The 17,684-nt window shown below is 39.0% G+C and overlaps 1 protein-coding gene across 3 annotated transcripts in view; it reads left to right on the forward strand.

Annotated features, from left to right (window-relative positions):
• Window positions 1-17,684, forward strand: part of usp34 (ubiquitin specific peptidase 34) — a 267,373-nt gene that overhangs the window by 132,333 nt on the left and 117,356 nt on the right. For all 3 annotated transcript variants that reach the window (XM_048600750.1, XM_048600752.1, XM_048600751.1), the window contains exons 38-40: window positions 10,458-10,513; window positions 10,605-10,725; window positions 14,840-15,023. In XM_048600750.1, the coding sequence (XP_048456707.1) occupies window positions 10,458-10,513; window positions 10,605-10,725; window positions 14,840-15,023 (361 nt within the window). The remainder of the gene's footprint in view (window positions 1-10,457; window positions 10,514-10,604; window positions 10,726-14,839; window positions 15,024-17,684) is intronic.

A 17,684-nucleotide genomic window follows, 5' to 3' on the forward strand; every position in this document is an offset into this window, starting at 1 on the left:
GACTGATCTAATTGTACCTTTCAAATCTGTGTTCATGCCTACCCTTGATAACCTTTCACTGCTTTGCTTAACAAGAACATGTCTGTTTCTGACTTAAAATATTTGAGAACTTTTCCCGAAAAGTTATAGAAGCAGAGAATTTCAAAGACCTGGCTCTGAAAGAAAAGAATTTGCCTCATCTCTCCTTTTTAAATAGGTGACTCCTAACTTATATAGTAACCTCAGTTCTAGAATCTCCTAAAAATCACATCTGTCCTGTCAAGATCTCTCAAGATCTTATGTTTGAGTCAAGTCATCTGTTATTCATCTGAACTCCAGCACGTACAAGCCTAGCTTGTCCAATCTTTTCTTATGAGACAACAGGCCCATTCCAGGTCATAGTCCAGTGAACTTGCTTTGAACTACTTGAATCAGGATGGGATCCTTTCTTAAATAAAATGACGAATGCTGTGCACAGATGTGGCCTTAAGTGTTTGATACTATTGAAATATATTCAGTTCCCATTGTAATAAATGGTAACATTCTGTTAGCTTTCCTAATCACTAGCTATATCTGTGTAGTAACATTAGCACACGAGAGCCCAGATATCTCTACATAACGGAGTTGTGCAACGTTACTCCATCTAAATAATATGCTTCTCTTTTAGTCTTCCAGCTAAAATGGGCAATTTCACACTTTTCACATTTTCCACATTTACAGTACACTTGCCATATCTTTGCCCACTCACTTAATCTGTATATATATCTTCTTTTTTTGTAGCTTCCTATGTCCTTTTAACTTGCTTTCCTGTCTTTCTTTGTGCTGTCAGCATATTAAGCACCCATGACCCTCATACCTTCATACTTTTATATAGCTTGTGAACAGTTGAAGTACGTGTAGCATCTCACTTGTTACATCTTGCTGACCTGTTTTTTCAAAAAAAAAGCCATTAACACCTACGATACACTTCCTGTTAATTAGCCAATCTTCTATCCATGCCAATATGCTACCCTTTTCTGCAAGAACCTTTTTGGTATGGCACCTTATCAAATTCCTTCTGGAAATGTAAGTACACTGTAGTCACTAGTTCTCCTTTATCCACAGCGCATGTTAACTCTTCAAATAACTACAATGGGTGGGTCAAATATGGTTTTCCTTTCACAAAACCATTGGTGCCTGATTTCTTTGAACGTGTCCAAGTACCCTGCTATAACCTGTTTAATAACAGCTTCTGTCATTTTCCCTATGACAGATGTTAAACTAATTGGCCTGTAGTTACTTGCTTGCTGTCTCCTTTTTTGAAATGAGTTATGTTCACTATCTTTCAATCTAACAGGATGTCCCCAAATAGTGTATGTTTGGAAAATTAAAACCAATGCATCAACTGTCTCACTAGCCACTTCTTCTCGGATTCTAGAATGACGTCCATTAGGACCCAGGTACTTGTTAGCCTGCGACTTCAGTTACTCTGTTTCATGTCTCTGGTGATTGTGATTTTCCTGAGTTTATCCCTTCCATTTCCTGTTTTATAACTACTACTTCTGGGATGTTATTTGTGTCCACTATATTGAATACTGATGTGAAATAATTTTTCCTCCTCATTTTTTTGATCATTCCTTTTTTGAAATTTTGTCCATTTTTCTGATCTGCCACCTATCATTGTGCAATTATATTTCTTTTAGTTTCACACACTCTAACATTTCTAGTTAACCACTGATGGTAAGTCTATCCCTTGAAATTTTACTTTACTTGTTGGAATGTATCTATTCCGTGTATTTGGAAATATCTCTTTACAGATACCTGCTAGTGCTTCCAAGTTGACCTGTCCTTTGATCTAATTAGCTAATTCACTTTAGACAGCTGTTTTCATGCCTCATAATTCCCCATATTTAAATTTTTAAAGAAGTTTTAGACCCACTCCTATTTCCCTGAAACTGAATGTAAAATTCATTCATATTACACTTCCTACTGTATAGTGGGGATCTTCACAATGAGATCATTAATTAATCCTGTCTCATTGCATAATACCAAGTTTACTATGGCCTACTCCAGAACATGCTATTCAAAAAACCTATTCTATTAGAAACCATTCTATTAATCCCTCATCTAAGAGTACCTTTGCCCATCTGACATTTTCAGTCTGTATGTAGATTAAAATTGCCCATGATTATTGCTGTGCCATTTTGATAGCCTCTAGTTATTTCTTCCTTTATGTTACACCTTACTGTGGTTGTTGTTAGAGGCCTTGTATATTCTGACAAGTTGTTTCTTTTCTTTATAATTTCTCATTTCTACCCAAATTGTTTCCACATCTTGGTTTCTGGACCTTGAGTCATTTTTCTTTATTATTGTAGTACTGTAATTAACTAACAATGCCACCCCTTCACCTTTTCCTAGTTTGCTGTTATTTTTATAAATACCTTGTATCTTTCAAGATTCCGGTCTGAAGCAGCAAGCGTTTACATTTTTTGCCCAAAGTTTGTATTTAGTGCAAGCTAGTTTGTAGAAGAAATGGTGATATCTAAAAGAAAGATAATGTACATATTCTTTGCTCAATTTCTGGCATAGCAGGTTGTGCATCTAAAGTGTGAGATATCATGAACAGTGAGATTGCCCTGAGTGGACAAAAACTGACTGCAGATATCAGTTTCTGTACTTTAGTTGTTGAGCTAAAGAGTACACAAAGAAGAATTATTTGGACAGTTTATCCATACTTTATCATACCTTGCAAAGAGTCATAAGTTCAGAATGGGATTGGAGTGATTAGTGGAATATAGAGTGAGAGGAGCCTGGCTGAGTTAGATAACAAGGATTTACAGAAACTGAACGATCCAGAAGGAACAATGTATCTTTGATCTACAAGGATAGTGCTAAAATCCAGAATGCTCAGCATAGCATCTTTGAGCAGATGGCTGGCCAAACTGAAGAGCTGGCGAAGCGGGGGATATGGTCTGGTGGTTATAGGGAGTTCAGTAATTAGAAGTTGAGATTCTTTGTAAACAAGTTTGGGAGTACCATATAGTACATTCACTACCTGCTGTCAGAGTGAGAACTTCTTTAAGAGGCTTGAAAATAATTGTGGCAATAATTTAATGATTCGGATCCACATTGGGACCAACAAAGTAGGAGAGTAGTAGGTTAGAGGTCATGTTTGGAGAGTACCAGGAAATAAATTAAGAAGCATGGCCTGAAGGATTGCAATATCTGGATTATTATCTGAACTGTATAGCTTGAAGGCATGGTTTGTGCAGTTGTGAGTGAAACTGGACATAATGTAATTATCAGCAAACATCCTCACTTGATATTATTGACAGAAAGAAGCTTATTGATGAAACAACAGAAACTAGTTGGATCTAGGAGACTGAAATAAAAACAAAATACCGAGGATGCTGGGAATCTGAAATGCTGGTTAAGTGGACCTGGCAGTACCGTGGTTTTAAAAAAAGGCAGAGTTAACATTTTGAGAGCAGTATAACTCTTCTTCAGAGGTTCCGTTCATTAAATTTATCTCTCTCCTAACTATTAACATTTTACTATAAATGTTTAACTCAATTCCAACTCCCCCACCCGCCACCATAATGTCTTTTGATGGAGACCTTAATCTCCAACAGCATTCTCCTCTCTCTTAGAAGATACACAGGTTTAATGTTCACCTCTGTCTTTTCCTGGGAAGGTAAGTACAAGAATAGAATTGTCGGCAAATTTTCCGTAGGCAGTTCATTTTTGGTACTGTTTCAGAAGTTAAGTGTAAGATTTCAGGACCAGGATTTATAAGAAATTCCTGCTGTATCTCCCTTTCTTTAAGAGAGGTTGTAAGAAGACACCTAGGAGCTACAGACCTGTGAGTCTGACTTCGGTTATGGGTAAATTGTTGGAGGTGATTATAAAAGATAGGATTTATGGACATTTAGAAAGGCAAAAATTGATTAGGGATAGTCAGCGTGGTTTTATGCGAGGAAGATTGTGTCTCATTGTGTTGATTGAGTTTTTTTGAGGAAGTTACCAAAAAGATTGATGATGGCAGAGCAGTAGACATTGTTTATTTGGATTTTATTAAGGCCTTTGACAGGGTTCCGCATGGTAGATTTCTTAGTAAAATTTGGTCACGTGGAATTCAGAAATAGCTTGCCAATTGGATACATAATTGGCTTAATGGCAGGAAACAGAGTAATGGTGGAGGGTTTCTTTTCAGATTGGAGGCCTGTGACAGCGGCGTTCCACAGGGATCAGTTCTGGGTCCTCTTTTGTTTGTCATTTATATAAATGATTTGGATGAGCGTATAGAAGACATGTTAGTAAGTTTGCAGATGATGCCAAAATTGGTGCTATTGCAGATAGTGAAGAAGATTTCTTAAGATTACAAAGGGACCTTGATCAATGGGCTGAAAAATGGCAGATGGAATTCAATCTGGATAAATGTGAGGTGTTGCATTTTGGTACAACAAGCAAGGGTGGGGCTTATACAGTTAATGGTAGGTCCTTGGGTAGTGTTGTAGAACAGTGGGACTCAGGGATGCAGGTACATAATTCTTTAAAGTTTGCGTCACATATAGTCAAGCTGGTTAAAAAGGCATTTGGCACGCTTGCCTTCATTGCTCACTCCTTTGGGTATAGGAGTTGGGACGTTATATTGAGATTGTAGAGGACATTGGTAAGGTCTCTTCTGGAATACGGTGTTCAGTTGTGGTTGCCCAGTTATAGGAAGGATATTATCAGGTTGGAGAGGGTTCAGAAGAGATTTACTAGAATGTTGCCGGGTATGGAAGGTTTGAGTTATAAAGAAAGTCTGGATATGCTGGGACTTTTTTCACTGGAGCGTAGGAGGTTGAGAGGTGACCTGATAGAAATTTATAAAATAATGAGAGATATAGAGAAAATTGATGGTATTCACCTTTTCCCTAAGATGGGGAATTTCAAGAATTAGGGCACATTCTTAAGGTTGGAGGAGAGAGATTCAAAAAAGACATGAGGCAATTTTTTTTACACACAGGGTGGTTCGCGTGATGAATGAACTTTCTGAAGCGGTGGATGCAGGTACAATTACAACATTTAAAAGACATTTGAATGGAATAATGAAAAGCAAACGTTTGGAGAGATATGGGCGAGGAGCAGGCAGGTGGGACTGGTTTAGTTTGGGATTATGTTTGGGATGGACTGTTTGGACCTAAGGGTCTGTTTCCATGCTGTATGACTCTGACTCTGTTTTCTGCAGGTTGAAAAGCAAATGGCTTCCTCCTCATGTACTTCTAAGCCTTTGTTTCAAAAGGTCATCTGCTTTCTACAGGTGGTCAGTGTCATTTATAAGACTTAAAGGAATATATTTGATCTCTGCCTCAAGTTTCATTTTTAAACAGGATCGTGACTCATGAATTATAGCGGAAAGTTTTCCTCAGCTAATACTTTATGGTGCTCTTGGAGCTCTGACTATTTCTGTAAAAGGAAGACTTTTCCTCCATCATTTTATCTCACTTCATTGTATAAAATTCTTGAGAACACTTGTTGTTTCTGCACAGGATTTTTGGAAATCTTCTGTCACTTGTTTTTCAACCTTGGAGGCTTGATAGTGTTGTGTAACTAATAATAACTGGGCTTTTAACTTAGCTGTCTCTTTGAGGTACTTAGTTCCAATTCTTATTTGACTTTGACCTGTACCAGCTCCTTTAGATACTTGACTTGAAGCTTCACCAAAGTATTCTGTTTCTCTAGAACCTGTATGTTTCTACACTGGAAAAACCTTTGCTCCCATGGCTTGCTGAGAAGACACCAGCTGCCACTTATGCAGATCAGTGATTTCTGAACGTTAAATAGTGGAATGATCCAATTTGGACATAAGTGTATCCTTTTCCCTGGATAACTTTTTATTAGCTTCTTATCACCGTTGGACTACCACTTTGCCTGAAAAGAATATCTTTTATGGTCCTCAGAAGTATCTCCTTCTTAGACATTTACAGCCTGGGGTGATCTGTTTTGAAACTTCCTTGGTGCAGTTTGAAATGTTCTATTGCTATTCCAGCAAATCACCTTATAATGGCCTATCTTATTCTGGTAGGCATATCATTCAGCACTGCTAGGTGGACAGGGTTGGCACTGTCGTGGAGTTTTCCTGCTGCAATGCAGACAAGAATCAAAGGTGGAATGCCCTCCTCTTCCCCTTGTGGCTGTTGTCTTCTGGCTGTGTTAGTAGATCTCTTATTATTGAAGTGGACTGAGTCAGAGTCTGTGTTGACCCCAGGGAAATTCTGTCACCTCTGATAAGAAATCTGTTCTGCTTGTAAAGTTCAGCCTATCTGATGAAATACATTGCTTATAGTAACGTAGATCTTCTTTAGAGTGTAAAAGTTCCGATAAAGCTTCATCCTGCACCCCTAATATAATGTGGTCCATGTAGCCTCTCTGTTGACCTTTTAATATTGGCAATCATCTGTGAAGTGGTTTATATCATTTGTAATCATTTGTCATTTATATATCGTTTGAGAAGGCATTGGCCTAGTGACATTTTTGCTAGACTCTTAATCAGAGACCTAGTTAATGTTCTTGGGATCGGAGTTCAAATCTCACCATGGCAGATGGTGATGTCTGAATCCAATAAAAAAAACTGCAATTGCTAATTGTGAGAAAAACCCATCTTGTTCACGAATTACCTTTTAGGAAAGGAAAATGCTGCCCTCACCTGGTCTGGCTGACAAGTGACTCCAGACCCAGAGCAATGTGGTTGACTCTTAACTGCCCTCCAGGCAAATAGGGATGGGCACTAAATACTGGTCTTGCCAGCGATACTCACATCCAGTGAGTGAAATAAAAAAAAAGTTTCTCCTCTCTCGTGGTGGGCCAGTTAATCTTGTGTAGCCTAATGCAACTTCACCTTGAACTGAAAAATGTGTTATACCATAAGATATAGGAACAGAATTAGGCCATTTGGCCCATTGAGTCTGCTCCACGGTTCAGTCATAGCTGATGTGTTTCTCAGTGCCGTTCTCCTGCCTTCTCCCTGTAACCCTTGATCCCCTTACTAATCTTGAACCTATCTATCTGTCTTAAAGACATTCAATGACTTGGTCTCCGCAACCATCTGTGGCAATGAGTTCTACAGATTCACCACCTTCTGGCTGGAGAAATTCCTCCTCACTTCAGTTCTAAAGTATCACCCCTTCACTCTGAGACTATGCCGTTGGGTCCTAGACTTTCCCACTTGTGGAAGTATCTTCTCCACATCCACTCTATCCAGACAACTTAGTATTCTGTAAGTTTCAGTGAGATACCCCTTGTTCTTCTAAACTCTGAGTACGGACCCACAGTCTTCAACTGCCTGTTATATGACAAGCTCTTCATCCCTGGGATCTTTCTTGCAAATCATAGAACATAAACAGAATCCCTACAGTGTGGAAGCAGGCCATTTGGCCCATCGAGTCCACACCAATCATTTCAGCAGCATCCCACCCAGACCCTCTCATTCCCTGTAACCCTGCATTCCCCATAGCTAATCCACCTAGCCTCCATATCCCTGGACACTATATGGGCAGTTTAGCGTGGCCAATCCACCTAAACTGAACATCTTTGGACTGTGGAAAGAAACCAGAGCACCCAGAGGAAATCCATGCAGACAAGGGAGAATGTGCAAACTCCACACACGGTTGCCTGAGCTGGTATTGAACCCAGGTCCCTGGCGCTATGAGGCAGCAGTGCTAATCACGGTGCTGCCCAAATCTTCTCTGGACCTCCTCTAATACCAGCACATTCTTTCTTAGATATGGGGCACAAGTTGTTCACAATATTCCTTATGTGATCTGACCAGAACCATAAGCCTTAGTAGTACATCCATGCCCTGGTATTTCTAGACCTCTTAAAGTGAATGCTAACATTGTATTTGCTTCCCTAACTCCGAATTGAACGTCATGTTAACCTGAAGAGAATCCTGAACTAGGACCTTTAAGTCCCTTAGTGCTTCAGATTTACGAAGCTTTTCCCCATTTATAAAATAATTTACGCCTCTCTTCTTCCTACCAAAATGCATAACTGTTCACTTCCCCATATTGTATTCCATTTACCATTTCTTTGCCCATTCTCTTCGCCTGTCCCAAGTTCTTCTGCACCCTTCTTGCTTCCTCAACAGTATCTGTCCCTCGAGCTTTAATTATAGTATTGAATGTTGTTGTTCCTTCTGCTCTCCCTTTTCAGGTGACAGTGTTGGCTCTGGTTGTGTGCAGAAGTTTGCTGACCTGGTCTTCTGATTTTTGATTGAAGTCTGAAGCAGTATGATATCTGCTAAACCATGGTGACATTGTACCGGCTAATCAGGACCCTTTGTGTGCTGTTGCAATTCTGAAGAAAGCAAAGAGCTTTCCATCATCATTGTGTTTGCTGCATTGAGCTATGGTCACTGAAATGCTGCTTTTCTTTCCTAACCATTTTTTATGGGTGTGTGTGTGTTCCCTTTCTTGTGCAGTTCTCTCTCTCTCCATAAAGATTTCTGATTGTCAGGAATTTATAAATCACTGATCAGTTTTCTTGTTGCTTGCTGAGTTCCCAGCTGCGCTGTTTCTCCAGCACTTCTTCAGCTTTATCACAGGCTTTTTCTTCTTTGCGGTTCCGTATTCAGGTGAGCTCTGAAGTCCATTCCTCACTGTTTCTTGTTGCCACCGAGCTTCTCATCAGGTTATATTTGCCCCCCCCTCCACTTCCTATAGATTCGCCTTGTCTTTCATCTGCCTGTTTCCCTTCAGGCAGTCTTTACCACTTGCCTTTTGGTTCTGTGGGTCTGGTCACCATCAGCCACCATGTAATAATATCAGGTCTATGCTTTTGTAAGTGAACATTAAATAATTGTAAACAAAGGACGGTATAAGAGTACGTCTCCTGGACCCTTAGTAATGAATCTCCATTTCCTCATGATCTGACATCACGGTGACATAGCTCCTTTCACGTGCATTCAGTAGCTGTTTGTAGAGTAGATGTATAATTAACCCTTTACCTCATCACACGTGGAGAAATCAGATCTTTTCCTTTCCTGTGTTAAGCCAGATACTGAGACATCTGGAGTAAATATTGTTGACTCCTTTCTGATTTGTATATTACTGCTGAAGTTCATCTATCCTACTTGTTGGACAACTATACCCATAGATGGCAATGGAGACGTCTGGGACATTGGCTGTAAGGTATGATTCAATGAGACATCTAAGACCAGTCCAGAAAATCTGACAATGTCAATCTCCTAATTTTGGACCAAGTCCCTAAATGTTATTGAAGATAAGTTTATAGGGTTGACGTGGCAGGGTATATCCGGTCCCTATGCCATCATTTGGGTCATCCATCTGGTCTTATTTTTCTTTGACAGTTTGATGTGACTAAGTAGCTTGCCAGACGACTTCAAAGAGCATTTAAAAGTCAAGTACATTGCTAAGTCTGGAGTTATATCTGGTAGAGCAGACTGAATTAGTACAGCATATTTTCCTTCCCAAAAGGATACTAGTGAACCAGATTTTTTTAAAACACATTCTGATTGCTTCAAGGTTATCACTAATGAGAGTAACTTTTTATTCCGGATATGTTTTTACACTTGTTTTAAACAAAAAAATTCTCTTGCTGCAGCAGTGAGTTTTGAACTATTTCTGCGGAGCGCTTGTTCAGGCCTTTGGTTAATAGTCCAGTAACACTGGAACTATACTTCCAGTCATTTTATTCAACAATGTCATTTCATTTTTAAATTAAATTTACACAAGTTTTAACAAAAATTAATAACACTTCTCATTAATTTTTTGATTTGAAATCAGCATTTGTTTAGTTCCCAGTGTCTAAAAATACATTGTTGCAATCTTATCTTCGTTATACCATATAATTATCTTCACATTGGTATGTTGTATGCACTTTTTCAAAGTCATGGTCTTTGATCTTGAACTAACCACTTAATCTGCCAGAATTGATACATTTACAGTTTGATTTATTGAATCACTAGTAACTAGGTGACTTGATAATGTGTTAAATGGCACAAGTAATGCAGTGCAAGAGGTATATCCTTCAGTTCAACATGAAGGATGCCAGAGGATTTTTCAGAGTATTTACCTCATTGTTAAATTGGAGTAGTCTTGCAGTTATTGAATCATTATTATTTGTTTAATGCAGTCATTGAAACACATTCAGAGAACATTATAGACTGCTCTTTGGTAGATTCTCGAGTTTTGTGCATCTCTGATTTTAATTGCTACACTGATAGCTGCCATGCCTTATAGTTCCTGAGACTATAAGCCCTGGAATTTATTCCCTGAACTTTTCTTACTCTAAACCTTTTTCTTTACTTTTTAATATACTTCTTGAAACTGACCTCTTTGACCAAGCCTTTGGCCAAATCTAAGTTTCCTTATGAGATGTGGTTTTTAATGTTGCTAATTCTTCTGTGAAGTGCCTTTGAATATTTTGCTACCTTAAAGGCACCATTATTATTGTGTTGATACTGTACATCTGTTAGTGTCAATTTTTCTCTGCAGACAACGCTGCTAGATTTGGATGCCTTGGCAAGACATCTTGCTGACTGCATTCACAGGTTGGTCAACATAAATTTAGAAGCTTTTCTCAGGACTACATTGTTATTGCATTATTGCATATTGATTTCTTTCCCCTTCCCCTTTTTGTAGCAGGGAAATCCTCGATCAGCAGGATAGTAACATTGAAGATGATGGACTTACAGGACTTTTACGACTTTGCACTGTGGTCATAAAGCACAAGCCCCCATTTAAATTCTCGCGAGAAGGACAGGTAAAAGAAGTTGCATTTTAGAGTGATAAAGCACAGTAAGTGGCCACCTGGGCCGATGCGGATGTATAACCTGTTTGATCAAGGAGCCTTGGTTGGTCCTCCATCGTTGTTTTATGTTAAAGTTCCTTGAAACACCTCATGCTTAAATACCTGTACAAGTTTCATTCAAAATTTTTTATGGAATCAACTTCCACTACCGTATTATACAGAGAGTTCTAGATCCTAGCAATTCTGAGTGAAAACATTCCACCTCCTCTCCCGTCTGTGTGGGGGAGTTGGTGGCTCTGTGAATATGACAGTGGACTAGCAGTCCAGAACCTCAGGCTAATTTTCTAGCAACATAGGTTTGAATCTCAGCTTGGCAGGTGGTGAAATTTGAATTCAATAAAAGCCTGTAATTAAAAGAAGGCTAGCCTAATAGTGACCATTAATCATCATTAAAACCCATCTAGTTCCCCAGTGCCCTTTAGAGAAGGAAATCGGCCGTCCTTACCCACAGCAATGTGGTTGACTTGTAACTGCTGCCTGAGAATTGGGGATGAGCGATAAATGTGGGCCTGGTCAGCAATGTCTGCACTGCATGAACAAATAGGAAGTAGTTCCATTTCTAACGATTTTGAACTGATGACCACTAATGGACCCAGTCACCAAAGGGATTTTTTTTCCCTGAACTTGCTAATCAAACCCCTCTTAATCAAAAAATGTTGAATAGTTTACGACTTAGTTCTCGTTGTTTTGAAGAAAAGTAGTTCTAACTTTTCCAATCTCCTCAAAACTGATTTCCTTTATCCCTGATAACAACATCTCAGCCTACTGTTTCTGTACCCACTTCAGACCCTTTACGTCTCTGTTTTTTTAATTAACTGATTTAGTAGGGGATATTCAGAACAAGAGGGCCTGACTTTAATATTTAGGGGTAGGTATTCTGAAGATAATGTTTTCATAGGAGCATGTGAGTATGAAACTGATTTCCTTAAAGGCTGTGAATGCTTTTCAATACTAAGAGTAAAGTTATTCAACAAATGTAGAAGAAATCTGCACAAATGAACCAGTGGTGTCGGTCAGCTATGATCTTAATTGTGTAGAAGCATAGAAAATAAGGGCAGGAGTGGGCATTTGGCCACCAGGCTGACACTGTCATTCAGTATAATTTTGGCTGATCATCCAACTCGGTACCCTGTTCCTGCTTTCTTCCCATATTTTTTGATCCTTTTAGCCTGAAGGATAGTATTTAAGTCCTTCTCAAAAACATACAATGTTTTGAAACATTGAAACATAGGATATAGGAACAGGACTAGGCCATTCAGCTCTTCAAGCCTGCTCCACCATTTAATATGACCATACTATTTAGAACACTGTTCCTGCTTTCACCCCATATCCTTTGATCCCTTCAGCCCTAAACGCTATCTGTTTTCTTGAAAAGATTCCATATTTTGGCCTCAACAATTTTCTATGAGAGTGAATTTCATGCACGTACCACTTTTTCTGGGAAAAGAAATTCATCCTCATCTCGGTCTTAAATGGCCTACCCTATATCCTTAAAGCTGTAACCCCCGTTTCTGGACTCCTTGGTCATCAGGACATCCTTTCTCAATTTACCCTGTCTAGTCCTTTTAGAATTTAATTGGTTTCTGTGAGATCCCTCTCCCCAGCATTCTTCTAAAATCCAGTGAATATAATCCTAATTGATCCAGCCTGTCGTCATGCCTTGGTCCTGCCATCCCAGAAATTAGCCAGATAAACTTTGTTGCACTCCTTCCGTAGCCTGAAGAAGATCAAGACTGCACATGATACTCCAAGTGTGGTCTCACCAAGTCCCTGCGCAATTGCTGTAAGCGTTCCCTGCTCCTACATTCAAATCCTGTCTCGATGAAGGCCAGAGGAGTATAACAGAGTGCACTTGAGGGGTTGACTATCTTTCTGTTTGTGTACTAGACAGAATATTTGTATGCTTTTGAAGCTATAGGAAGTGGTTACTGGTACCAATTTTTACCAAATCCTAACTAATTTTTCCATAATAAGTCGTACTTCAAGAGAAATTCTAATAGTTGTTTTGTAATTTGACAAACATTTTTGTAATCTGATTGTAAATGGATGAAGCCGTTACTTTGCTAAAAATCATTCAATGTAAAATATTTTCTTTTTAATGTAAGTGAGATGCTAATTCTGAATAAATTGCAAAGAAACATTTATCTCCTTTCAATATTCTACCTGAATGTCTACCTGAATAGTGATCATAATGCTCAATTTTCTTGCTTTATTAGATTAGATCATTCAGCCCATCAAGTCTGCTTCACTATTTAGTGAGATCGTGGTTGATCTGACAGTCCTTAACTGTACTTTCCTACCTGTCCTGATAACCCTTTGATTCCCTTACTGATTAAAAAAAATGCTTCTATCAGTCTTGAATGTACTTAGTGACTGAGCTTCTACTGCTGCCTGTGGTAAAGAATTCCACAGATAGACTACCCTCTAAGAGAAGAAATTCCTCCTTGTCTTCATCTTAAATTGGTGGCCCCATATTCTGAGATTAAACCCTCTGGTCTTAAATTCTTCCACAAGGAAAAACAACCTCTCCACATCTACTCTGTCAATCCCCCTAAGAACCTTTCATGATTTTCAATAAGGTCATTTCTCATTCTTCTAAACTCCAATGAGTACAGGTTCAGTCTACTCAATAATATGTCCTTTTAAAAAAATCCCTCCATACCACACATCTACTTAGTGAATCTTCTCTGTAATGCCTCCAATGCGAGTGTGTTTTTCTTAGAGTCAAAGTCTTGCGCAGCATGGCAACAGACCCTTCTGTCCACTTGTCCGTGCCAACCAGATATCCTAAACTGATCTAATTTCCTTTGTCAGCATTTGGACTATATCCCTCTAAACCTTTCTATTTATGTACACATCCAGATGCCTTTTTAAATGTTCTTATTGTACCAGCCTCCACTACGTCCTCTGCAGTTCATTCCACACACCACTCTCTGCATGAAAAAGTTGTCCCTTGGGTCCCTTTTAAATCTTTCCCCTCTCGCCTTAAACATGAACCTCTATTTTTGGACTCCCCTAGCCTGGGGAAAAGACTTTCGGCTGTTCACCATATCCATGCACCTCATGATTTTGTAAACCTCTATGAAGTTCCCCCCTCAGCCTCCAAGGCAAATACACCCAGCCTATTCAGCCTCTCCCTATAGCTTAAACACTCCAGTTCTGGCAACATTCTTGTAAATCTTTCCTGAACCCTTTCAAGTTTCGCAACATCTTTCCTACAGCAGCAAGACCAGAATTGAATGCAGTATTCCAATAGTGGCCTACCCAATGTCCTGCGTAGCCTCAACATAACCTCCTAACTCCTATACTCCATGCACTGACCAATAAAGGCAAGCGTACCCTATGTACCTGCGGCTCCACTTTCAAGGAACTATGAATGTGAACTCCAAGGTCTCTTTGTTTGGCAACACACCCCAGGACCCTTGGATAAGGGGACCAAGACTGTGCACATTGAGGGTATTGAGGAAAGGACCTGGCAGAATACCCACCACAAATTACATGGAAGTTTTCAACTGAACATTGAATCCCTTGACTTCACACAACTTCAAGTTGATATAGTTTCACATACTGACACCTGCAATAATATCTAACATCAAAATATATTGAAACTGTCAGTAGATAATCAAAAGCAGAGGATCACAAAATCCAAAGAATGAAAAATAAATTGTGGGTAAAAAGTAAACTCAGTGAGATTCATTTAGGATGTTCATCTTTTAATTTTTCAAGTTAAGTATTGCATATTGTTAAGAATATAAATCCAGTAATTTATCAGATAAATTACAAAAACAGGAATGAAGTATATGTAAAATTGGAATACCCAGCATGTACAGCTTACTTTGGTGAACTATATAGATTTACAATTTTGCTCTTGACAACCAATATTGTTGCATCGGGTAGGATGAAGTATGGAGTAAGAATCATACCCATAAAAACTGTATTGTTTAAATCTGTGTAAGCAGTTTACAGATATATATCGTGCACATTAGTGTGTTTAGTCAGTTCATTTTGTTTTAGTGCTTCCTAAATATGGAGGACCAAAGCAATATATCTTGTGCTTATATTGTAGGAATTCCTAAGAGATGTGTTCAATCTCCTGTTCTTGCTGCCAAGCCTGAAGGACAGACAACAACCAAAATGTAAATCTCATTCCTCCAGAGCAGCAGCCTACGATTTGTTGGTGGAAATGGTGAAGGGCTCAGCAGAAAACTACAGGCTGCTACACAACTGGGTGATGGCACAACATATGCAATGTAAGGAAGTCTTATAACTGCGTTTGAAAATCATTTTTGAATGGCTAATTTTGAAGAACTGAGAAAACTTTTCAGGAAACATTAAATATAAAGCTTTGTGCTGAGCATATAATAAAAATAGCTATCATCAGGCTTAGCACTAAACAGAAGTGACTTTAAATGGTTAACATGATTTTAAAGAAGAGAAGCGTCCTGCCTAACAACGTCCCTTGATTTTGAGTGAGCAAAATCCAATGCCACTGTGGTTAATTTCTTTTGATAGAAAAAAAGGGTCAAGGAGACTGCCAGTCTCTGCTGCAGTCCAGTGGCAATACCCTGACTAATTAGAACCTATCTGCCTGATCTGGGAACCAAGATTGACAGTTAATGGTTCTTGCTGCATCTCCATTCTAACGATGGCAACAGTAATCAACATCTTCATGTCATGTTGCATAAATTGGTGACCCTTTTCTCCAGTTTGTTTCTTGCATCCTAGTCCTGATGAATGCAAGATGAAAAATTTTGACTTATTGTCTCCTATTAGCAATGTTTAAACTCTTCAATTTGTACCTTGCTTTAAAAGAAGTTCTACATGAGAGGCTAATAGTTAAAATCAAACCTAATGGATTACAAGTAAAATTTGTACATGAATTTGAGGGTAGAAAACAACAGGTACTTTTTGTGCGTTAACCAAGATGGATGGATGCACTTAGTGTCCCAGGTGTATAGATTGAAACTATCATTTCTAACTGGCATCAATCACTTGGGTTCAAGTACTCGAGACAAGTTCGTCAAGTTTCTATGATTATCCCAAACCAGGTGTTGAATAGAATTATAAAGCAAGTTGGAGAGGATGAGCAAAGGATTTGAAACTTAATGCAGAAATGTCAAGTGCTGCGCATTGGAAACAAAAGTGGATAATGCATACAAAAATGGTGTTGCTGTTACTATGGGCAACATGAAAAGAAACTTAGAAACATTATTGAAATTTAACACTCATCATTCCCATTCAATTTAGAGCAGCAGTAAATAAGATGATTTGAATGTTGAACAACGTAGCCTAAACAGTGGAATACAGCCAAATGGAAGTCATGGTCAGTTTGCGCAGCTCTCTGATTAAATCACATCCTGAATATGATATCTGTGTGGTGGCCCAGAAACAAGTGAGATTCAATTACAGGAGGCTCTGCAGAGAAGAGCTTGTTTGCTGTTACAAGAGTTTGAAATACGAAGAAACATTGAGAAGCTGAACTTTTTATCTTGCCGAGGAAGCTTTTGAGACCAATTCCTTTTGAAATATTCAAGTTATTTTTTGGCATAAAACTGGAATATTACAGTAAATCACGAGAACAAGACAGAGACATAGATGTTTAGCTTGTTAAAAAAAAAAAAAAAATTGGGATTGATGACTTGTAGGTTTCTCAAGTGGCATTTGTTGATTGCTGTGCAACCAGCGAGACGGTAAAGTTAGAGCTTGTGGAATAAGAGACAGACCTTCATGGAGGCAAAGTTGGTTGAATTACAGGTGACAGTAGTGGTGAATGGTTGCTTTTCGGGCTGGGTGGTTATGGTGGAGTTTTTGCAGGAATTGCTGTTAGAACTCTTAGTCTTCCTGATTTTATAATTTACAGAGACAAGTAGTTCCCAAACCATTGTCACCTGACTCTGATGCTTGAGAATTATTGCATCCCTAGAACTGTAAGGCTGGGGTATATGTAGGAGAAGGGGTGAGAGACTTGTGGCTGGGGAAGGGTGGCTGATGAGAGCAGGAGAGGGGGGTAGCTGTTTAACTCATTGGGATTTTAAATAAAGAATCCAAGTTTTACACTGGAATTTTCGGGACAGAATTCGGATCGCAAGGATCAGCCAGGTATGCTATTTTGAAAAAAAATCCATAACTTAGTATACCTTTTAGCACTAGGTTGGAGTTCTACAAGAGTGGTTGCTGTATTGGAGCTGGCAACCCCATTGGGGGCCATGACACAGCTTGGAAAACCCTGACTTTGACTCTGGTGTATAGATTACAATTTCAAAATGTGTGGACAGTGTAAAATTTGGAAGAATTGTGAAATAAGACGATGTAGGTATCCTTTTGAAGGACATGGATAGGTTGGTGGAATGAGTGCACAAGTGGCAAAGGAGATTTGATGCAGAAAAGTGAAAGCTAAGACCATGAGGTGTAAGGTCTGATGTAGACCATTCAACCCATTGAGTCTACTCTACAATTCAATGAGATCGTGGCTGGTCTGATAATTCTGACCTCCACTTTTCCTGCCTTTTCTCCATTATCCTTGACTCCCTTACTAATTAAACGTCCTTCTACCTCAGCCTTGAATGTACTTTACGACCGAGTCCTGTGGACAAAAGAATTCCACAGATTCATTACTAAGAGAAAAAAATTCTCCTCCACTCTATCTTAAATGGGCAACCCCTTACTCTGATTGAGGCTAATAAGGTTGCCTCTCATTCTTCTAAACTTCATTGAGTACAAGCCCATCTTAATCAACCTCTCCTCATAAGACAATCGTTCCATATCTGGGATCAGCTTAGTCAACATTCTCTGAAGTGCCTCCAATGCCACTTTATCTCTCCTTGGATAAGGGGCCCAAACGTGTTCAGTGTTCAAGCTGCAGTCTGATTAGTGCCACATTGAGTTTTAACAAAACATCCCTACTTCTATAC

The sequence above is a fragment of the Rhincodon typus genome, chromosome 9, assembly GCF_021869965.1.
Source record: "Rhincodon typus isolate 14 chromosome 9, sRhiTyp1.1, whole genome shotgun sequence".
Classification (NCBI taxonomy): Eukaryota; Metazoa; Chordata; class Chondrichthyes; order Orectolobiformes; family Rhincodontidae; genus Rhincodon; species Rhincodon typus.